At 35.5% G+C, this 19,700-nt stretch overlaps 1 protein-coding gene across 5 annotated transcripts in view; it reads left to right on the top strand.

Annotated features, from left to right (window-relative positions):
- Nucleotides 1-19,700, top strand: part of LOC149806871 (ubiquitin carboxyl-terminal hydrolase 24-like) — a 311,591-nt gene that overhangs the window by 127,382 nt on the left and 164,509 nt on the right. For 4 of the 5 annotated variants that reach the window (XM_089959015.1, XM_089959005.1, XM_089958996.1 and 1 more), the window contains exons 31-33: nucleotides 5,939-6,125; nucleotides 13,502-13,661; nucleotides 14,813-14,968. In XM_089959015.1, the coding sequence (XP_089815141.1) occupies nucleotides 5,939-6,125; nucleotides 13,502-13,661; nucleotides 14,813-14,968 (503 nt within the window). Of the gene's footprint in view, nucleotides 1-5,938; nucleotides 6,126-13,501; nucleotides 13,666-14,812; nucleotides 14,969-19,700 lie in introns of all 5 variants that reach the window. The other variant, XM_089958987.1, reaches the window with a different exon arrangement.

The raw sequence follows: 19,700 nt of genomic DNA, 5'->3' as shown, positions 1-19,700 counted from the left end.
CCCTTCTTGTATATAAAAGTGAGTTCTTTTTTCTTAGCAAGTTTAGCCTTGGAACACCATGCTTCAGTGAATCTACCTGTACAGGCTGTAAATGACCTTACCTACAGGTAAGCATTATAACTGAAATCATCTGCTATCACCTTTTTAAGGTAACTGTAATACTTGTTGTGGGTATATGGGAGAAATGTCAAAGTTACATCTCCGTTTGTTATTGTACTTTAATCAGATTTGATGATGACTAAATGAATCACCAGAAGAAAAAGAAGAAGACATACAACATATACATAGGAAAAATAAAAATAAATAATGAAAAGTAAACAAATTTATCACACACAGACAATTAAAAAATGATAAGGCACAGAATTATAATAAAAGTATCACAATGTAATTACTGAAAACTTGCCAGCACCGTGTGTAGTAATCTGATGTACAATGATTCCTCCTACAGAATGGGACAGAGCGAACAAACAGCTCCCTCTCATTCAGTAGACATACAGACAAATTACGTTAATAAAATATGCCATAACCTGTCCCAACTGATGATCCTAATGATATCCTCCTCACACTGATGGCCTATTTCCATTGTGACCAGCCTAGGCCATATACTAGGGATCATGAAGGATCAATATTACAGGCTCAATCAATAACAGCCTGGGCTTCCAGTACGTCGAACCTGACTTTTGCATACGTGCAGGGACCATTTTAACTCATACCACCTTGTGATATTCATTCAGATGTCACTTCACAATTTCTCTACACTTTGTCAGTAGAAGAGCCTCTTTACTCAGCGACTGTCTTGAAGTCGTGGTTTCTAAATCAGAGCTTTCTATGAGTTTAGTGAGCAACAGACCTTGTCTCTCCTCCCCAGGTAAGTCTCATGCATTACAGGAAACCTTAGCCTCACTCCACACAACCAAGATGATATTACTTATTCTGTTAGTACCATCATCTATTCTACCCTACATGAGGGAGGATTCTTCCTTCTGAACCTCCACTGAGGACATTTTTCTACCCCCGGGGTTTTGTCCTCCGACGACTTCATCAACAACATGCACCAGTGCTCCAGCATCTGTTGATCTTACAACGAACAGAAGTTTCTGACTTTAGTTATGTTCGTAGTCTGGGAGAGTTACATACTTTCTGGCCCACCTATATCATCAGTTTGTCGGCAGTTCTAACATTTGTAGTCCAAACAGTTTTTAATTCAGAACCCCTGCATTGACAGTGATTTCGCCATTTTTGGGATGGCATAGCCACACTCATATGTATGGAGTGGATGGCCTTTGTTGACACTGCACAGTTGGTGAGTAATATCATTACTGTCACTTTGTTGTTGGACTTTGTTCTCTCTGGCTATCTTCAAACTGACAGCACATAGCTTATCCTCTCCCACTCTGAATACCTCAGGGCATGCATGGCTTATAGCTTATCCTGTCCCGCTCAGAATACCTCAGGGCATGCATGGCTTATAGCTTATCCTCTCCCACTCAGAATACCTCAGGGCATGCATGGCTTTTAGCTTATCGTCTCCTACTCAGAATACCTCAGGGCATGCATGGTTTATAGCTTATCCTCTCCCACTCAGAATACCTCAGGGCATGCATGGCTTATAGCTTATCCTCTCCCACTCAGAATACCTCAGGGCATGCATGGCTTATAGCTTATCTTCTTCCACTTGGAATACCTCAGGGCATGCATGGGAGTCAGTCTCAAGCTAAGTGCATGGCCTTTATCTTCTACTTGATGTTTAATGTCCTGATGGATGAAGTACGCTAACAAGCCATCAAGGAGACACAATTCCCTTCCTTCCACAACCATAGCATCGATACAGTTATAGTAGGGGGAATCAACAAAAGGACTCAAGGGACACTCATAGGACATGAACCTCTGAAAGTCATCCTATCAAAGCCCCAACAGTTGCATACCATGTGGACATAGCACCAAGATGGTTCTATCATTTGTTCCACATCTTTTTCTTGGTCCCAGTGGGAAACGACTCTCTATGTATGTTCATCAGCCTAAAGCACATTCAATCCATTTATCCATGCCACTTGGTTCCCACTGGAAATGCCACAGTGCAGTTTGAAAAATATCTATGAGGGAGACTTTGCCATCACTGTGGGTTAAATGGCACATATCTTCATGTCTCTATTCATAAGACTTTCAGGACATTTCTGCAGTTCACCTACAACATCGTATATCAATTCACAGCATCACAGTTGAGGCTCAAGATCAGCCCTGGGGTCTTCCCTTACCTGACGAATCCAGTAATGGCACATGTCTGGACCATTTCTGTGGCAGCAACATCAAATTACCTGGATAACATAAACATCAGCGAGTTAGTTCTAACCAGTCATGATAGCCTTTGTTACCAATCTGGACTTTCATCAACAAGGAAAAATCCAACCTAGTAGCATTTCAACAATTCGTTCACCTAGGTATGGACTTCAATACATTGCCACCATATTTTGTCTCCCTTAGGATCAGGCACTGAAACAACCCATAGTAGCACCTTACTTTCAAGGAATTCTATCCACAAAGAATTGCTCAACGTGGCAGCGGACATCATGGTCCTAGGTCTCCTACTGCATTTCTACTGTTTTTTTTTTTATCTACACGAATGGACTCATTTTGTTTGCCCATTGGACCATCCTCTCAACATCTGCACCCAGTTGAGGCACCATCGGCAGAATTGGGAGCAACCTAACTGGGCTCATGGCTGGTATGCATCTCTGCATCCACCTGCTCAAGATTACAGTCTGTATTGATGCAAGTATGAAAGGCTGGAGAGCCTGCCCACTACCGTCATTTCAGGACACCAGTGGTGCATGCATTCCCTAGGAATGACTTCTTCATATCAATAATTTTGGAGATGATGGCCATTGTGAAAGCCTTTCATTGGGGGCAAGAATATTTAGATGGCAAGGGAGTTCTCATTCTGTCTGACAACTCTACAGTGGTGACATATCTAAACAACAAGGATTATCTCAATCCTACAAAGTTTATTTATCTGTAGCAACAAGGAGGACCCCAATCCCCAGACCTTTGCATCATGATGTGGGACTTAACTCAAATAACAAGGAGGAACTCAATCTTGCAGTGGTGATTTATATTCAACAACAAGGAGGACCCAAATCCCCAGATATTTGCATCATGGTGTAGGACCTTTTGAAGTAGTGTTGTCATCAACAAGCGATACAGGTTCACCATATCCCAGGACTCTTAAATGCACTGACCAACCCTTCGTTACAGCACAATCTACTAGCACAGAATTAATGGTCTCTCCATCCCTTGGTTCTCAGTCAGATCTGTACCCAATGGGACCGACCATTGGTGGGCTGTTTGTAACAATAGGGAATGCCAAAAACCACATCCTTTGTCTCTCACATCCTGGACCCAACAGCTTGGGCTCTGGACACTATCATTGGATTGGACCAACATGAACTCATACACCAATTCTCCCAACACCTCTCATTCCAAAGTGATACAGAAACCAAGGCAGTCAGCCTGTAGCCTTATCTTCATCACACCACTCCATCAGGAAGAGTTGTGGATTAACCACTCCATCAATCTTGCATCTTGCAAAATTCGGGTTTTCCTTCATCTGCTCATATAACCGCAATGGTAGTTGTTTCATCCTTGTGCGGAGCCCCAAATGTGCACATCTAGATCATCTCAAACAGGTCTTCAAACTTCAACATTTTCGCAACCACTAATGGAGTAAATCACTCAGGCGCAATGGCCCTCCACTCCAAAAGTATCTGAAATCAATGGAGCAAACGCACATATCTTACCTCTTCAGGCATTGATAATGCAGATAGCTAACTTCCTCCTCTGGCTCTTCAAAGAGAGCAAGTTAGCAACGAGTACAATCCAAGGTTAACACTCCACAATCGCTCACACTTTTCATCATCATTGGAGAGAGGATATTGGACAAACCCAGGACTTATCCGACCTACTCACCAACTTTGTGTTTACATGGCCAAAAACATTAACCCTACGACCAAAGGGGAACCTATCTTGGGTATAAACCTGGTTGGATAAGACACCTTTTGAACCATCTTCAGTGGCAGCTTTGGCGCTCCTTTCCTACAGGACCTGCATCCTCATGGCATTAGCAACTGCAGGCAGAACTCTCAAAATACATGCTGTACCAGCAGACCCGATTTACATGCATATTCAGACAAGACAAGTCAGTCTTATTCACGACGACATTCTCTTTCATTGCTGAGAACCATCTCTCTATAGTGGGTAGCTAAACTTTTGTCACAAACCCTCTGTCTCCTCTGGACACATCATCTAAAGGCCACCTACAAGACCCAGTCTGAGCTTTCAGGTGATACATTAGTACCCACAGAACTGTCATAGAAGGACGGGAATATTAATCGGAAGAGAATATCATGTCCTGGAGTAATGAGGTTATTCACTCAGCATATAGGGAAATAACCCCAGCTCAATGAACATTTATACACTCTGGCTGCAGAGGTTAGAGCAGTTGCCACCAACCTAGCACTGCTTTAAATGTACCCCAAAGTCCCAACCCCACAAATTCCATTCTGATTATTTTATCCATTCAGCCACTAATAACATGGATCAGCATAATGAAAAAATTCCAGAACTCTGTGTATTCACTGTGTAACACACTGTAAATGTTGGCAAACAAATTAGGTTTTGATTTAGATGCAAAGCAACAGGGAAACTTTGCACAAACTAGGTCCATTTAGATGCAATGCAACAGGGAAACTTTGCACAAACTAGGTCCATTTAGATACAATGCAACAGGGAAACTTTGCACAAACTAGGTCCATTTAGATACAATGCAACAGGGGAACTTTGCACAAACTAGGTCCATTTAGATACAAAGCAAACTTTGCACAAAAATGGCTATTAAATGATATTTAAATGCGGGGAACAAGTTTGTCATGTCTCCCTTAATTCTGATACTGAACATGCTACAGGATTTTTTAAAAAATTAGTACAGAATCGGCAAGGGGCCAGATTCTGAAATGTGCAAGTTATAATCACCTTTTTAATTTGTAGTATCGGAATAGGTGTTGTCAACAATTTCTTTTTTCACTGGCAGAAATTAGTGTATGTGAAAAAAGTCCGTGTTTTGCATCTGCAGAAGTAGAACATGAAAGATTTGGTTGTTTGTCATCTCCACTCCCACATTGAAACTTGTTCTAGATAAGATTTCCTTTCCACAAGGAGATTGAATTATTTCTTTTGTTTTGAAGATAGCACTGTATTGACTTATAAATTTAAGTAGAGACATGAAATTGGTAATAAGATGTTTTAAAACATTCATTCTGTGCAAAACAAAGGGTGTGACCAAGATGAGTCCTGCACCTGATCAAATGGAGCAGCCTGAAATGGTCTGAAAGGTTGAATACAAATCATTGAAACCTAACTGTTAGTCTGTTTGGAACTACTTTTTATACATTGTCAAAGATGAGAATGGTGTATGAATGCATGAAGTGTATGTCTGTGATCTGCTGACTAGAAATACAAACAATATGTCAGTACATAAAATATAGCACCACCTTACCATTGACAACTTCTGTAGATTAAAAGACCATGAAATTTGATATGTATATAGATAATATATCATATATCATAGGATTTGTATCATGAATCATATTTTACATGGCAGGTTGTATTGTTTCATCCCTACTCGACACTCATGATATAATTTTTTTTCTCAGTTTTATGTAGATGTTTATTGAGAATTAGTATCATTGTCAGGAACAAAATATGTCACAAGTCTGCAAGGGCATTGTGGTAAAGTATGATCAGTTTATATTTGGATTAATTTTGGTAAGTAATAATTTATTCAAGGAGCATTTTAACACCAATTATATGGCTTTGTGTCAGCAACTTGTTATCCTCTGTATGGAGGTAAATCAGTCTCAGTAGAAAAGGTTTCTGGTTTTTCCAGGTTTCTTTTATGTGGTCAGACAGTGACAGGGGATGTGACCTATACTCCATCCATCACAGAAGAACCCAAGACTCCATTCTCAGCCTCAGCACCAGCAGCAGGAGCCACTCCCCACTCTGTACCCAGTATCAGCATAACAGATTCCTGGGCTGCAGAAAATAGGAAAGCTGGCAGGCATGCTGTAGAGGTCAGTAATGTACATTTGTTGATACACTTTTTACACCATATTCCAGAAAATTATCTGATTTATAAATTTTAAAGATTTCTGGCAGTCACATCCATTAAAATCAGTTGAGGGCATCAGTGTTATGTATACGTCATTGCTGTCTATGGGAGGTATTCAAAATTACATTTCAACAATATCTGATGTTCAAACTTTGTCAAGTGTGTTATAAGGGAACAAGAAAAATGTATAATTTTAGGCTGTTTTTTGTGTGGTCATTTTTGCAGATATCCCTTTACCACCATGTTAACATCAGGTATCCCTTTTACCAGCTGAAACTGTGTGTCAACAATAAATATCCATTTTAGCAGTTCAGATTATGTGTCAAGAATAAATATAATCCCTTCTACCAGCTCAAACTGTGTCTCAGCAATAAATGTCCCTTCACTGTTTCAGAGTGTCTCAACAATAAATATCCCATCACCATTGCAGACTGTCTCAACAATAAATATCCCTTCAACATTTCAGGCCATAATTACCAAAAACTGTATGAAAAACGTACATTTAATTTTGTTACCGGGATCTGCAGTTAAAATTTTTGTCACAGATCGACTAAGTCTATGTGTATTAGAAGTTAGTACAAAAATATAGACACAAAAGAAATTCATAAATTGTTTGTACATAACACTTACTTTAACTAGTCTGCATGTCTACAGTAACTTTTGTGAATAGTCATAATTTCTACAAAAAATTGACTTGTATTACATCACTTTCAAATTCGTATTTCATAAATTTTAAATTGCTGTTGATTTGTCCTTTTTCAGATGCAGCATGTTTTTAAGTTTAACAAAATTCCCTCTCCTCTAACATTTTTCAGTCATGTAACATCCATCAGTCCTTTTATTATGATATCTAGCACCATTTATTATCAATTTAGACTGGTCCGCTAAGTATGTGGTATCAAAATAGAATGAATTTGCGACACGTGGTTTCCCATTCAAGAAACTTTTCTATTTTCTTGTAACTGTTTGATGTGGATACTATAAAAAGAAAATAAGGAAAGTAGATGGAAGTCTAACGATGAACACAGTGGCTCAGCTCGTTTCCAATTTTACGATCAGTCATATATGTACTATATGATAATACAAAAATAAGTTGTAAATTTGTTTAGTATGTCATTTTCCTTTGGCCAATGAGAGGGCAGTATTCCATTCAGCGAGTTGCACTTGCACTTAAGTGGGAGCGATCATGGCAGTGTTGAGGGGTAGCATGGGAAAATGGTCTGGCATTCATTGAAGGCATGATAGCAGCCAGACTTTGGACAGGCATACATGGTTGAATGCCTGAGCTAAGCATTGATACCAAATTTATTATATTATGCAAAATCTAGCTTCAAATATCAGCATTAATTCTCAGATTGGTTGCTTGAGAAAGGAGAGAAGTGTCCTCCCTTGTATTATTACAGTATATAGTATATGTATGACAGGTAAATTGTAACCAATGGTACAAGCCCATGTAATGATGAATAAATGTGCACATGACTCGAGCCTCGAACTGCAACACTGATATTAGTGTAATTGTTATTCTGTGTATCAATCTGAAAGTGGAAACTTTTTTTAACAGGCACTGGTTGTCTATTGTATTACCTTGGTTATTGTCAATGGGCAAGTACCTGGGTACCCATTGGCATCTTTATACATTAAAATTTGAGGTATTACAGAAAAGGAGAAAGATGTAGTCCTTTAATGATACCGAATTATATAGACTTTCTAGTCATGTTTAAAAATAAAGTGGAATAAACATAATATCTGAAATCAGATTTTATCTTAGGCCAAAAATACCAGTTTTGTAACTTTAATTTTTATACAGATTTTAGACTTGTTGCCCTTTGATCTAGAGCAGACCAGTTTGAACTGCATGCAGACAGAAGAACCTTTGCAAAACATAGGATATCTTTGAGATTTGAAGTGAAAAGGGGCCAAGACATGAAAATTGTCGGCTATATAAAAATAAATGTAATTAAAAAAACGAAGACCAGTTTTTATCCTTTTGTATATGATGTATGGTAAATATGATATTGGTGTTATTGTTGATTCAGAAAAACAGCAGGATTCTTATTTTTTTAATTAAAAAAAGAGATTTATTTGTAGAACAATACTGTTGAAACTCCTATTTTTATTGTTCAGTTAGTATAATATTATTGCAAGCAATAGCAAAATGTCTGCTTCTCCTTGAGCAAATATCTGAGTGCCAGTTTAGGAATTTTAAGTTCACTGTAAACTTTGGAAATGACTCTACATAATGAAACCTATGAAAACATACATTTTGCTTGACTTAACTGCCATCCTTGATCACATTTGTGAATGACTGGGATAAACCACTGATTAATGTTATCTGTAGATAATTTAATTATATTACATAATAATGTTTAAATAGTGTTCGATTGCTCAGTTTGAAATGAGCTCTAGCTCTTATGCAGATAGAATTTGCATGCCTTTTAATTTGCTTGATTGGATACAAAAGAATTAATGTCTAGTACAAATAGGTCTACATTTCACTGATTGTACAAATGCAACAAACACTTAATGCAAACCAGAGATAAAAACACAGTGGGCACTTATTTAGGTTCTAAATACACAAATGCTTCCCGGCATTGCTGCGACAGTTGATTGACATTTTTCATGTTTGAGTACAAGAGGGCACATAACGTTTATGATTACACTGAAACTGAATTAAAAGATAAAAGTGAAACATGAATTTCACATGACAAGACTTTATTTACTTAGTGTTGTAATGGGCAAGCTAGGTCCTGATAATACTACTTTGGAGTACGGCACCAGGGATGAGTATGCTTCTTGTGAACTGAATAAGGAGGGGAGAATGGAGTAAACTTGAACTCTTGATTTCTTTTCAACCATAACACAAGATGATTCATTTATTAAGAAACATTTAATAAAGTCAGAGTTCACAACCATGACAGTCTTGTTGTTTGTATACAATGCCAGAATACTATCATTGTTTTGAGGTACAGTTTGGTATATAACAATCTCACACAAGGTTAGGGTACACATTAGCACTATACTATAATTGTCTTGAGGTACAGTATGGTGTATGATAATTTCACACAAGGTCAGGGTATACATTAACACTATACTATAATTGTTTTGAAGTACAGTATATTATATAATTATTTCACACAAGGTCAGGGTACACATTATCACTACACTATTCATTCATTATATTATTACTTTTATTGATGATTGAAAATTAATAAGATTTACCATATTTGGATTTAGTTGAAATAAAGTTTACTATAGAAGAAGAAAATATGACTTGATTATACAGTATGGTATATGATAATTTCACACAAGGTCGTGGTATACATTAGCACTATACTATAATTGTCTTGAGGTACAGTATGGTATATGATAATTTCACACAAGGTCATGGTATACATTAGCACTATACTATAATTGTCTTGAGGTACAGTATGGTGTATGGTAATTTCACACAAGGTTAGGGTATACATTAGCACTATACTATAATTGTCTTGAGGTACAGTATGGTATATGATAATTTCACACAAGGTCGTGGTATACATTAGCACTATACTATAATTGTCTTGAGGTACAGTATGGTATATGGTAATTTCACACAAGGTCAGGGTATACATTAGCACTATACTATCATTGTCTTGAGGTACAGTATGGTGTATGGTAATTTCACACAAGGTCAGGGTATACATTAGCACAATACTATAATTGTCTTGAGGTACAGTATGGTATATGATAATTTCACACAAGGTTGTGGTATACATTAGCACTATACTATAATTGTCTTGAGGTACAGTATGGTATATGGTAATTTCACACAAGGTCAGGGTATACATTAGCACTATACTATCATTGTCTTGAGGTACAGTATGGTATATGGTAATTTCGCACAAGGCCAGGGTATACATTAGCACTATACTATAATTGTCTTGAGGTACAGTATGGTATATGGTAATTTCACACAAGGCCAGGGTGCACATTAGCACTATACTATAATTGTCTTGAGGTACAGTATGGTATATGATAATTTCACACAAGGTCGTGGTATACATTAGCACTATACTATAATTGTCTTGAGGTACAGTATGGTATATGATAATTTCACACATGGTCATGGTATACATTAGCACTATACTATAATTGTCTTGAGGTACAGTATGGTATATGGTAATTTCACACAAGGTCAGGGTATACATTAGCACTATACTATAATTGTCTTGAGGTACAGTATGGTATGGTATATGATAATTTCACACAAGGTTAGGGTGCACATTAGCATTATACTGTTAGTTCATTATATTATTACTTCTTTTGATGATTAAAAATTAATAAGATTTACCATATTTGGATTTAGTTGCAATAAAGTTTACTATAGAAGAAGAAAATATGACTTGATTGTAATTGTGAAATGTAAACATCTGCAAGGAAAACACTTGCTTGACTTGACACTTCAACTATAGCATAATACTTATTTGAATTGAATTGATATAAATGGAATTAAATTGATTGTCAAGTCAGTGAGGAAAACACTTACAATGATGTAGACAACTAGTAAATTATAAAATAGAAACATAAATAACATTTTTTTATAGATTGCTAGATTCATCTAGTATTGTTGAATTGAATTTAGAATGTCAAGTCGGTGAGGAAAATGCTCACAATGACTTGGACATTCTATTTCCCTAAGAACATTTTGGATCTATAATTTAAGAAAAGGAACTATATATTTATAGTGTAAAGAAACTTCTCTGTATACCTTTATCTTCATAAAACTAAATAAATAAATAAATAAATAAAAGTATTGGTCTGTGAGGACAACACTCACTTGACCATATAACTGAGTTTCAAATAACAAATGATAAAACAATATCAAGTTTGCTTGTAAAAATAAATTAGAAATGACTTGAATGCATATAATTTAGAAGAGAGAAAAGAAAGAAAAATTCCTTAAATAAATATTTTTTTGTCTTAAATGAACTCTAAAATAAAAAATTTCTGTCCAAAATATTGTCTAAAGTTCCATAACTCTATAATAAACTAAACAAAACAAAACAAAATAAAAATAAAAAATAAATATAAAACTCACAATAACTGTGATGTGCCAAGCTTGATTGCTTCTAGCTGACTGATCCCCCCACAAGCACCCCACAATGCCTTATATACTAACAAAACCCACAACCAACAGAGCCCACGAAACCAACGAATCCAACAAAACCCACAAAACCAAGTTCTAAGAAAACGCACAAAACCCACAATTTTTGTTGGAATATTCCAACAAGCATGAGCTAGTATTGCCTGTGTATAGTTAGTCAATTTTCACAATGATTATTTATAGAAATTACCAACTTGAAATTTTACACATTGCTACATTGCGATTATATTACCCCAGTCAGTTTTGTATTTTGCAGCACTCTTAAATATTACTGAGACAGACCACATGACATGGCAGTCAACATGTGTATGTGCCAAAGAAATAAAGAAGAGAAAACCAAACTTAAATGCAGTGGTGTATGCAAATTAAACAACAGGGGCTATAAACGCATTGAGTATGTATTGTACAGTCTACTCTTAAACAGTTAACTAGAAATAGTCATTAATCAGATTATCAAGGATGCCTTGGGCCGACATTGATACTTCCTAGTTTTTGCTAACTCAAAACATGTAGACTATACCAGCTAACAATTAATCGACAAAGTAAACAAACAGAAGATCATAGAAAATAGTAATGTCATCTCATTTGAGCAATTCATTGATAATGCGCTAAACCAAGAAAGCAAACACTACACTAGCATTTCTAAAAAGAAACCTCATACACTGTCTGCAGACATGTAGACAAACTGACTATCTAGTTAGATCAGTGTTAGAATATGATTGTGTTGTCTGGGATCTGTACTACAATAAGGATGTTGATAGAATCGAGAAGGTTCAATACCAGGCAGCAAGATTTATATCTGTAGACTACAAAATCAGAGAAGCAATATGCGTCACCAAAATGTTAACTGACCTGGGTCCACCAGCGCTCCAAGACAGGCATTGTAGGATTTGTTTGACATATCTCTCTAAAGTAATTGAGGGGTTAGTGCTGGCTCTATCACCAAATATATTTTTAAAACCATTAAGACAAAAATGCTAGATTAAAGCCAGATCTTTTCCAAATTTTGAAAGTATAAACATTGTAAAAAAAAACTAGTTTCAAATAATAGTTGGACTGGAATCATCTGAGTGACAGTTGTGTGCACACAATCAGTGGAGAGCTTCAAGACAGCTCTTTAACAATACTACTAACTTTCTAGTTGGCTCTCTCTCTTTCAGTACAAATTTATGCCATAACCAGTCCTGCACTATACACATTCAGATTTATCCCATAACTGGCCCTGCACTGTACACATTCAGATTTATCCCATAACTGGCTGATTCAGATTCAGACATTGAGACTGAATTGGACGGATTGTATGAATAGTGTTTACCATATACATGCATGTATATTTCACTCCCTATATGCAGGTTATTACAGTATTTCTTGAAGTGTTGTTGCCACTAGGCATTGCTAACATTTAAAACTTTGATGGCATTGTGATATTATAATGAAATTGGTCATGTAATACAATAGAAAATTATATTTTTGACAATCTTCAACAAAATTCTCTTATACAGTAAAACATGTCTTGAAAGACCACTGCTGTGAGAGACCACCTGTCTTCAGAAACCAGAACCTCAGTGCATAGATTTACTGATTATATAACATAATGACTTGTTTGCTTGTTTGTTTTTATTGGTATAGTGCCATTTTTCAGCACATGACAAGCTATATATGGCATCCAGTATATCTGGTGGAGGAAGAACTCAGGAATGCACTGGGAAGAACCACCAACCCACAGGAAGCTTAATTATTTACCCACATTAGCCTAGCCTGAGACTTTTACCAATGCGAACAGAGGTGAGATATGTGAGTATCAGAAAAGACAAGCTCCTTAGACCACTCAGCCACCAGGGTTCCCTAGTGAATTGTTATGAGAAACCAAGCCATTATTTTTTGGCAGATGAGGTGTCTTTCAAGACTTGTTCCACTATATGTTTAGAATGGGCATAATAGTTTCTTGTCTGTGTCCATCTTACCACACAATTTGTGATAGCACAAAGATCATCAACATCCTCAAATTCTCCCACACAAGACTGTTGTTTCATAAATTAATGACTGGAACACAAAATGGTAGTGTGTATATGACTACAGAGACCATGGCCATCATGGTGAATCGGGTGGCAGCAGATGAAAAGCACATCTTCACAGTTACTCCTTACATTTAAGAAATTTATATGGAAATAAGTTAAATTATTTTCTTCTTACAGACAATGGGAGTGCATGATTTCACAGAGACTGTATCATGTTTTATGAGAGTAGCATGGGCAGCAGCAGCAGGAAAACTCCATCTCCTTAGTTTTGCTCAGCCTGTTAGGGAGAATACGGTTGTCTATAGCTGTGGAAAAAGGAGTCGGCAAAGTAGTACAGGCTAGTATATGGTTAGGGTTGTTATCAGAGTACATGTAGTATAGGGTTAAGGTTATTATCAGAGTACATGTTAGTATAGGGTTAAGGTTATTATCAGATTACATGTTAGTATAGGTTAAGGTTATTATTAGAGTACATGTTAGTAAAGGGTTAAGGTTATTATCAGATTACATGTTAGTATAGGTTAAGGTTATTATCAGAGTACATGTTAGAATAGGGTTACGGTTATTATCAGAGTACATGTTAGTATAGGGTTAAGGTTATTATTAGAGTACATGTTAGTAAAGGGTTAAGGTTATTATCAGAGTACATGTTGGTATAGGGTTAAGGTTATTATCAGAGTACATGTTAGTATAGAGTTAGGGTTATTATCAGAGTAAATGTTAGTATAGTGTTAAGGTTATTATCAGAGTACATGTTAGTATAGGGTTAAGGTTATTATCAGAGTACATGTTAGTATAGGGTTAAGGTTATTATCAGAGTACATGTTAGTATAGAGTTATGGTTATTATCAGAGTACATGTTAGTATAGAGTTATGGTTATTATCAAAGTACATGTTAGTATAGGGTTAAGGTTATTATCAGAGTAGTCCTGGATAGTATAGGGTCTGGGTTATTATCAGATATATCTATCCCATTCAGATTATTTTTGTGACAAATTTGCAACCTTTTTGAAGAATAATGTGTATGTCTGAAACAATTATGATACATTATTTTGCCTCAGGTCTGTAAAACATGAAGAAAATATGTTACTCTTAAATCAACATTTATTAGTACCATATCATTGAACTATGTATGTAATGTTACATTGTGATTTAGTATAAACTAGCACCTAGCAACTTTGTATAGCAAATTTCTTAAGCTATGCAAACTCTATGCTATTTGACGAAATGTTGATTCATATTTGTTAGATATTAGATTTATTACACTTTTGTGATACAAAATGCAAACAGCAAATGCTATATATTATTATATTCAATTCTTAATTGTATTTTTAATGAATATGAATATAAAATTCTATATATTACATTCCATGGAATACTCAGAGTACTGGGAGTGAATGTCTATTGCAGATTACACAGGGATCAGAGTACTTTCTTGACCATTAGATAATATTTATTTTTAAAGTAGTGTAATTAATCATATTGCAGGCAGCACTGGGAGTACTGGGAGTGAGAGTGATACTCAGAGTCTCCATGGTGGAGTCTGTGTACAGCAGCAGGTCATATCCACCAAGGATTGCAACATAGCCAAGGAAGCATTGGAAATCCTTGTCACTTGTCTCCAGCTACGAAGTGAACTTATAGGTACTGTACTGTAATTATAGGCACAGTGTTGTAAATATAGGTACAGGATTAGAATTAGATACTGTACTGTAATTAAAGGTACAGTATTGTAATTAAATGTTGTTACAAGTCTGTACTCTTAAAATAAGCAACAGAAAAGAGTGAAAAGCAACAAGCTTTGTAAAATTCAACAGATAATTTATTTCCCTTGAATACAAAGTGAAAATGAAAAAAGAAGAACATACAGTATTGCGAATTAAATCCCTGAATAAGCCTAGAATCACAGACACAAGTCGTCATAATTTAAAGTCCTGAATAGAATTAAATAAAAGTCCAAATTAAACCCACAACTGAAGGTGATGTATCTGTGGTAGCTTGGAGAGTGAATGTCTCTATCCAAGAATTTTATCATAGCACTTTTGTGTTTCCAGAGAAGAAAATAGATTCCAGCCCAAAATAATACTGGACACAATTTACAGTACAACTTGATTGTACTAGAACTTAAAAGCACAAATGAAAATTCCTCTCAGTTACAAGAATATATAGTTCTCTACTTGACCTCTTGCACAGTTAGAATTTTCTATTAAAAAAAACCAAACTATTACCTAATGGAAAATAACCTTATAAAATGATCCTGATGATTACAAAATAAAAATATTAGTTATTATTAGAAACCAGCACTATGTCAATTACACTAAGGAAATTCCAAAACCCAAACCTTGACCCAGATAAACATATTTACTTCTGTTAATAATAATTTTGATTTTAAACCCATACACGTAGAGAATAATGTAGCTATGTGTTAGTTGTTTACAGGAAAAAAGGAAAAAGTCACTTCAGGTCAAGCAGAAAATTAACTCAGTTTTGGACATATAAAATATTACATTACAGGAGCATGTAATGAACTAATTAAAAAAAACTAACAAACAAGCAATGCAAATTAAATATATATAAGTATGTACTGTACTGTAATTATAGGTACAGTATTGTAATTATATGTATTGTACTGTAATTACAGGTGCAGGACTCTAATTACAGGTACAGTACTTTGATTATAGATACTGTACTGTAATTATAGGTACTGTACTGTAATTATTGATACATGACTGTAATTATAGGTATTGTACTTATAGATACTATACTATAATTATAGGTATGGTACTGTAATTATGGGTATGCTACTGTATTTATAGTTTATTGTTGTTGAAGGGTTTAATGCCATTTTTCAGCACAAGATAGGTTATACATGGCAGCCAGTATAAATGGTGAAGGAAGAATCCAGGAAAACCCTGGAAAGAACCACTGACCCATGAGAAGCTACTGTCAAGCTTTTTCACATACCCACATTGGCCGAGCCCCAGACTTAAACCCACACAAAGGTGAGATGGCAGTGATCTGTAACAGTGAGCGCTTTAGACCACTTGGCCACTTGGGGCCCCGTATTTATAGGTATTGTACTGTATTTATATATACTGTACCATAATTATTGGTACACAAGTATAATTATAGGTACTGTACTGTAAGTATAGGTGCTGTACTGTAAAATTATATGAAAAATACTGTAATTATAGATACATTATGTAATTATAGGTAATGACTGTGATTATAAATACAGTGCTGTAATTATAGGTACTTGACTATAATTGACATTCTGTGGCATTTATGATAAGCATTGCAAAATAGTTCAAGTATATTTACTATAAAATAATAGTGCATGCAAATTTTTTGAAATCTGAGAGAAAACTAGTCCTTGCTCAAATTTTATTCATTCAAAATTAAGTGATAAAAGATTATAAAATAAATACTGATGACCCAGAAGGGCAGTTCTAGATAATTGTATATATGGTTAAACTTTTAAATTTGTAGCTACCATTTTATGAATGCTTTGTTATATGTTTGATGTCAAACTTACAGGTGAAAAGATTGACCTATGGTATTATTAAAATTAAATTACTGGAATGATATTATGTTTAGAAATTTATTTGAATATTACTCAGTCGCACAGGATTACTATTATTTTTGGTTTGACAGCTCCTGTGTGCATGTATAAAGCAAATACATTTTAGCTGTGTAGTGTTTACAAAAAGCATTACAACCCAAATTTGATATTTATATCTTTGCTAATTCATTCAGATTTTAAGTCTCTAAAATGCTGTAATTAAACAATGCTTCTATATATATAGTTTTATTATATTGATTGCATTGTTTTGAGATGACATCATCTCATTGGAAAAAGTGTTCACTAGCATTGGTCCATAACTACTTGATCTAAACAGATGGTCATAACAACAAAGGGTTCTCATATAAGGCTTATTATGATACCTAGTTGATACCTAGCCACAACTTACATGGAGTTTTCACCAAAGACTTATTTTGCCTGGTTGGTTTATACTGAAATATAATGTTGAACTTGAATACAATATGTCCAGCATAATTGTTGTATTGAAACTCTTGTAGCTACTTGAACTAAATGATGGCTGTAGTGAATTTTGTATAAAAAAATTTACTAAAAATCTTCTTATGATGCATAGTTGGTCCTATATGAAAAACCTGCCAGTCTGACATCAGTTCTGGATTCTGTAGTGGCCATCATGAAAATTTTCTTATAGCTGCTTTCCTGAATAGATAGCCATAACCATGTAGGGTTTTCATTAAAATACTTCTCTTTTTTAGTCTAGTTTGTCCTAAGTGAGATTAATACCAGTCAGACCTTGCATATTTCCAACATGGTTGCTATTTTGAAAACCCTCTTACAACTACTTCCTCTGAAAAGATGATCATATTGGCATGGGTTTCACGAAGAATTTGCTTCTAATATTTAGTTGTTCCTAAATGTAAATGGTGGCCAACTTGAAAATCTTTTTATTCCTGAATGGAAAATAGTAACAACATGATGTTTTCACAAAAAAAAGAATTCTTTTTAAATGTACACCACTCCCTTGTTAACTCGTGCCATGATAACTCGCAAACCCACTTATAACACAGGGTCAGGCGTGCACACCATTTTTTAAACTAGAAAATACAAAAAATATTAGCTCTATTTGTCGAACTTTAAGAAAATTGTGATCAAAACTGGTAAATGAAACATTGATATATCACTCTTTTTATCTGTGAAAATGGTAGATTGGACCTGGAAATTTTAATCAATATTATAAAATTATTTACTTTTAATGAGAAGTCATATATTTTGTTACATGTTCTTTCCAACTGACCTTCTTAGTACACCGTAAATAACGATATTCAACAAAATTTTGGTCAATGAAAATGTAACTAACACCTGCTGGAAACATTAATTTAATAAATATAAATTAAATAATTTTTCATCAAGCAAAAATTGTGGTTTAGTTCTCTGTTTAGTTGGGTTTAAGTGTATTCATCATAAATGCAATGTGCCCTCTTGTATTCGAACATAAAATGCAGCAGCAGAGGGGACGGACAGACCGAAACTAACTTTTTAAACAAAAACCCTTTATGAAACTATTCTTCGATTTTGACGAAATAAACCCTTCTATTCAGAATACAAAACAAAAAAAAAATGTCCCCCGAAAACTTGAAGAGTTGCCAGGGACAAACTCGTTGAATTTCTGCTGGCAACTTGGTTTACTTCAATAAATCTGAAACAGTTTCCGTGGCGGGGTCGTCATTGAAAAATCCATGGTCGGTCCAGCCCCCTCTGCTGCTCTACGAAATGAGTTTCCAAGAAAACATTTTTATGTCGCAAATAGTGTATCAAGGCCGACGCGGTATCGTGTACGCGGGTCGTGTAAATTTATTGTCACAAATCCGTGCCCGATAATTAAATCGCAGGTTATCAAATAATGGCAAATATCGGAGAAGCACTCACAACTAGATTGGCACGACAACGACTAGCCGCGATTAAAAAATTTATTCCGGTCCATGATTCCGTTAAAGAAAAATTACGAGCAAGACAAGAATCGCGAGTTGAGTTTGCAACATCTGCGGAGGAATTATTTAAGCCTATTACAGCAGCTACTGGTGAAGTTAAAACTGCAATTATGGGAAAAACTGATCCTGCTGACCCTACCAAAACAAAACGAGGGTTACTTCAAGCAATAGAAGAACTTAAACAGCAAGAGGCAGATGCAGGTGTTGTAGTTGATCCAGGTGCCGCCGGAGTAGTGACAGTTGCTAAGAAAACGTTTATTGATAAATTTACCGAAGATGGTATTACTGAAATAAAAAATATTCCGCTTACTAACGTAGATGAGCTTAGGAAATTTTCTACTTGGATTGTCGTAAATTATCCTAACCGGCAGGATTTTCTAAAACCAGGAGCTGACTTGGGTATGACCCAGGGTGAGTGGCGGGATTATGTTTATAAAGTAAACCGAGACATTCCTCGAATATCTAGCACTGATGATACCTATAATTTTATAAAAACTGGCGTAATTGGGGTTAATAAGGAACTAAGAGACAAACGAATGAAGGCAAAGGAGGAAGAAAGGAAGGCAAAAATACGGGAAATGGAAATGAAAAGGCAGGCAAGAATACAGGCGAAGAAACCACCAGCTCTAAAAACAGACCCCGCAATGACACTGCCCGATCCAGTGCCTGAATTTTTATCACCTGAACAAATGGGCGCTAGCGCTCCCGATGACGATAATGATTTTTCCACTCCTGTTTCGTCGCCCATTCCCCCCGATATATCAGAAGAGGAAATACTGAAAGAGGAACTAGATGAATTAAAAAATGAATTAAAAAATTTAAACGAGGAAATAAAAAAATTAAAGGG

The sequence above is a fragment of the Sinohyriopsis cumingii genome, chromosome 1 (assembly GCF_028554795.1).
Source record: "Sinohyriopsis cumingii isolate HCF-2022 chromosome 1, ASM2855479v2, whole genome shotgun sequence".
NCBI classification, from domain to species: domain Eukaryota; kingdom Metazoa; phylum Mollusca; class Bivalvia; order Unionida; family Unionidae; genus Sinohyriopsis; species Sinohyriopsis cumingii.
This window is presented reverse-complemented; position numbering and strand designations above follow the sequence as displayed.